Source organism: Frankliniella occidentalis, unplaced genomic scaffold (assembly GCF_000697945.3).
Source record: "Frankliniella occidentalis isolate FOCC.00 unplaced genomic scaffold, Focc_3.1 Scaffold140, whole genome shotgun sequence".
NCBI classification, from domain to species: Eukaryota; Metazoa; Arthropoda; class Insecta; order Thysanoptera; family Thripidae; genus Frankliniella; species Frankliniella occidentalis.
The window spans coordinates 565,330-569,709 of record NW_026267267.1 but is presented as its reverse complement, the minus strand read 5'-3'; the positions used below and the strand labels follow the sequence as shown (position 1 = coordinate 569,709).

General features: G+C 59.6%; 1 protein-coding gene across 1 annotated transcript in view; it reads left to right on the top strand.

Moving 5' to 3' along the window:
- The first annotated feature begins 226 nt into the window (after positions 1–226).
- Positions 227–4,380, top strand: part of LOC127748648 (uncharacterized) — a 69,250-nt gene continuing 65,096 nt past the window's right edge. Inside the window, exon 1 of the mRNA XM_052270840.1 lies at positions 227–307. Coding sequence (XP_052126800.1) covers positions 227–307 — 81 coding nt within the window. The remainder of the gene's footprint in view (positions 308–4,380) is intronic.

The window sequence follows — 4,380 nt, the reverse complement described above, 5'->3', positions numbered from 1 at the left end:
GGGGTGGGTGTTCTATAGTGAAGTGGATCGACACCACTGAGCTTACAATTGAGACACACTCGCACATGCTCACTCGACTGTCAGTCTGTAAATGGCGCGCCGATAGCTATAGCGCTACGAACCCTTTCACTGCAACACTGTGTCGCGAGCGGGTGGTGGTGGTGGAGGCGGGGTGCGGGCCCGGGCCGGGCGCGCTCGCGCCTGCTGCTGGGCCTAGGAGGCCTACATGGCCATGGCGCTGGAGATGCCATCTGCTGTGCGCGCGCTCATAATGCGACTCGATGTACAAGACAATAACACGGCGGAGGTATGTCGTGTACAGCGGGCTACCCACGCCCCACAACACACACACACACACACACACACACACACAAACATACGCGCACACACACAGTACGTGTGCGTACGTGCAATTTGTCACGAGGCAGCAGAACCTTTATTTGCGACTGCGGAGCGCGGAGGGCATTGTGGCGGCGCAGCACTGCACTGACTCTGCTCTGATGGGATGGGATGCGCCCTGATGACCTGCGCGGCGCGGCGCCCTCGTCTCTCTCTCTCTCTCTCTCTCTCTCTCTCTCTCTCTCTCTCTCTCATTCTCTCTCTCCCCCCCCCCTTGCTGTTGCATGCACTGCTCGCCGTGTTTGCACTCTGCCCGCCCCCGCGCGCCGCGTTGATCGCAGTGCGTCCTCCTGGGGATGTGTTGCCGGTGATCATTTTCCCCGGTGCATTTAAACCCGGGCCGCGCCGCCCGCCCCGCCCGGCGACTGCAATAACACTCTGCTGAGCAGCACTCGAGTGCACCCACATGCGTTGTGCTCGTACGTGTACGCTCTCGCCACGCCCCGCCTCGCCCCGCCTCGCCCCGCCACACCCCCTAAGGGCTGGCGGTGATCGCTTAGATCGGTCGAGGTCGGGCGGGGAGCGCGCAGGCGGCGGGCGGCGGCGGCTCCTTGTTTGGGAGGCCATTGCCTGCTTGTCCGCGTTGACGCGCCCGTCGCGTGCGAAAACATTGCGTCAAGGCGGAGGGAAAGGGTGGTGCGAGCGAGCAGGGTGGGCCAGAGCGGCACACCAAAAATAGTCAGTATACATCCTCAGAAATCAGAAAAATAAACAAGAATCAATCAATAAGGAAAAATTCAGGAAAAAAAAGAAAAAATGCAGATGAAACAGAAAAACTTGTGAACGCTTGAACTTACAGTGCAGTGGTCTGGTGCAATGTGTCGGAGTTCTTAGGAGAGAGAGAGAGAGAGAGAGAGAGAGAGAGAGACTAAATGGTTCTGCCGCTGCAGCACAGAGGGAGACTATAAGCAAGGGGGTTGCACGAGGAGGGTGGTCGGGGGCAGGCATTACCAAGTGGCGATGATGGTGTTTGCGAGCTCTTGCATGAAGTGGAGGCGGAGGCGCTTGCTGCACCGAGCACAGTGTGTCCCTCTGCTCTCTGCTGCTCTGTGTGCGTGCCAACGCACTCACAGCACAGCAGCAATGTCACTCAGTCTCTAGTCGCCCCCACTGGGTGTTCAGGGGGTGTACAGTACGCTGAAGGTGTCATTTTTTTTTTTGCCCCCTTCCTCTTGTCGCTTCAGGTAATGCGGGTGTCCCTAAGGCCGGCGTGGTGTTTGTTACCCGCACAATGGTGCTGGGGGTACAATGCGACACGGGCGGGTGGAGTCAGGGTGAGGGGGATAAGGGGGGAACCTCATCGGGACCGTCAGATAGCGGGGGATTGGAGCGGGGCGAGGGTGGGTGGGTGGCTTTGGATGATAATAATTATACTTCCCTTCCTCCCCCTCTCTCCTCTCAAATCCTGTCGGAGGAGGATGCCGTGCACGGGGCTGATTCATGGTGAAAATATTGAAAGGGCTCCGCGCGCTCGCTCTAGCGGGCGGCCGGGGCGGCGGGGTACGGCAAGGGGTGACTCGGCATTAAAAGTACCGACAACGAAAATAATACAGCAACATCAATAACAACGGATATTAAAAAGAGTAGGCTATGAATAATGATCGTTTCGGAAACGGAATGTCGTGCCATGGCTGTAGAGTTTTTTCAGCATTTTCTTTTTCTTTTTTTCTTTTTTTGCAAATACTCGCTTTCCGATAAGCCGCTTGCGCTCCGGGTGTTCCATTCTGTTCGCGAGTCATTGCTTTTGGCGAGGGGGTTCCAAATCCGGATCACACGCGGGACGCTCTAAACTCTGGTGCAGCCGGACAGAGTGTCCGCCGCTGCAGCTGCAGCCAGCAGCGTGATGCGGTCTGAATGGGGTGGTCCGTGTGCATGATTAATAAAGGAGGGGAGCCCCACCCCCGGCGGGGACGCCTCGCCTGCCTCACCCCACCCCGCCTTGCCCCACCCCGCCATACCCCACCCCGCTTACCCCACCTCGCCCTGCCCCACCCCGTGCCGACCCTGTCAGTCCCAAGCAGCGGTCGGGTCCAGTCGGGGGTCGGCCGGCCGCCCACCGTAGCGTGATTATTAGGTGCAAATCCCCTCACCTCGCAGAGTTATTCCACGGTCCTATAAAATGTTTCCATTTTTCCTTAACCGCCACCGCCCGCCACAGCCGGGAGTAGAAAAAATAATAATGAAAGTAATAATTGTGAGAGCGGCGCGCTCTCATGCGTTTTTGATCGGCCCCGCAATAATTTCGAGTCCTTGCTCCTCGTGCTCCAGTTCCGCGTCGAGTCCCTTCACTGCGGCGCGCCCGGCCGGGGCGAGGTCGCGGCGGATATGGGATTACAGTCTAGCGAACGACTCGCCGCCGCGACTCGCGTTTCTCGGAAAGGCGGACGTGTTTTTCATATCTATAAAGTACGCGGGAGTGACAGCGGCGGCGCGCCTGCGGCCGAGGCGGCCGGGGGGCGCCTCCGGGCGGGCCGGGCTGGGGAGGGGCTCGGCGGCAGCAGCAGCAACAGGGGCCGCAGCAGCCCACCTCACATAACCCATAACCTCAATCACTCACTCACTCCCGCACTCCACACAATATCCGTCCGGCAGTCACTCTGTTGGCACACCGCTCGCCCCGGTAGCGCCGTGCCCATCACTCGCGCGCGCCGCCGGCGAGCGACCCGAGAGTTATGATTTGCAGGCAGAGATGTGGTGATTATCGACGGCGAGTAAGTCACGGCTGATGAAGCCGTCAATGGCGGTCAATGGTGGTGTCGATCGAGTATAGGTGAATGGCGTTCAGAGTCGCACACACTGGAAATGCAAGGAGTCGCTCACTGCTTGTAATGTCTGTAATGTAAGTAAAACTTACATTAAAGGAAGTAAGGTTGTGAATTATCATTTGAAATTCACAAACCCGCGTACGAATGGCACCCACACATCTACAAGCGTGCGACATCCTAACACTTGGGTTTACGGTACAGTAGTGTTGGAGGTGGAGGGTTCGACTGCTCTGCTGAACCGGATCTGGAAAGTTTTTCCCTCGTTTTTTCTCTTACTTTTTCTCTCATTTTACGGCTCCCGGACACGTGGACCCCACGTGCAGTGCGCACCCCCCGCTGCTGCTGCTGCTGCTCGACCCCATCAGTGGCAAGTGAGGCGCGACCCAGCCGATCGGCCCTCCCGGCCGGCGAGCAGGTGCGCGGCCACTTAGGCCCCTCGCCACGCCCCGCCGCCCGCTCCCGGCCTCGCCCCGGGGGTGGGGTGCCCCGGGCGGGGGCGGCGGGGAGACGTGAGGTGGGGTAAATGGGGCTGATTTGCACACAGCATTCTCTCCTGGCCTGGGGGCAGAGCGGGGCAGAGCAGAGCAGGCGGAGCGAGTAAGGTGACAGAGTGGCACCACTGCCTGCGAGAGGAGCCGAGTAGAGCGTGGAGACGCACTGCTACGTACGCTTCTCTCTTTCTTATTCAACGTGCCCCACCCGCAGCGCCTCACCCCAACCCCCCCACCCCGCCGGCCTCGGCTGCGCCCAATTAAGTCTGACATTTTATTGGTGACGGTGCAGGCCGGGGGGAAAGGGAAGTGGGCTCACAGCCCGGGCTCAGCTCTCATTGGCATAGGCAAAGGGATTTTAGGGCGCCAGAGAGAGGGGAGAAGGGGGAAGAGAAGAGAGACATAGATGGGGGGAGTCGAGTGGAGTGGGTCGGGGGCGAAGCGCGATAGACGCGCGCGCGCTCTATGTCTGCGGCTGGCAGCATGTTGTCTACTACTGTTGCTGCCGCTGGCTCTGGCAGCTCTGCTCGCGTCTTACTCGCGGCGGACGTGGCGAGGCGGGGCGGGTGGAGGTGAGGTGCGCAAGGATGCGCGGTGCATGGGCGATGCCGCGTCCGGCCGCGCCCCCTGTGTGCGTGTGTGTGTGTGCTGAGTGCATATTGCACTTCACTTGACCACCATGTCACAGAGGGGCTGTTGATGTCAAACTCTTCGTGTTTGGGGTG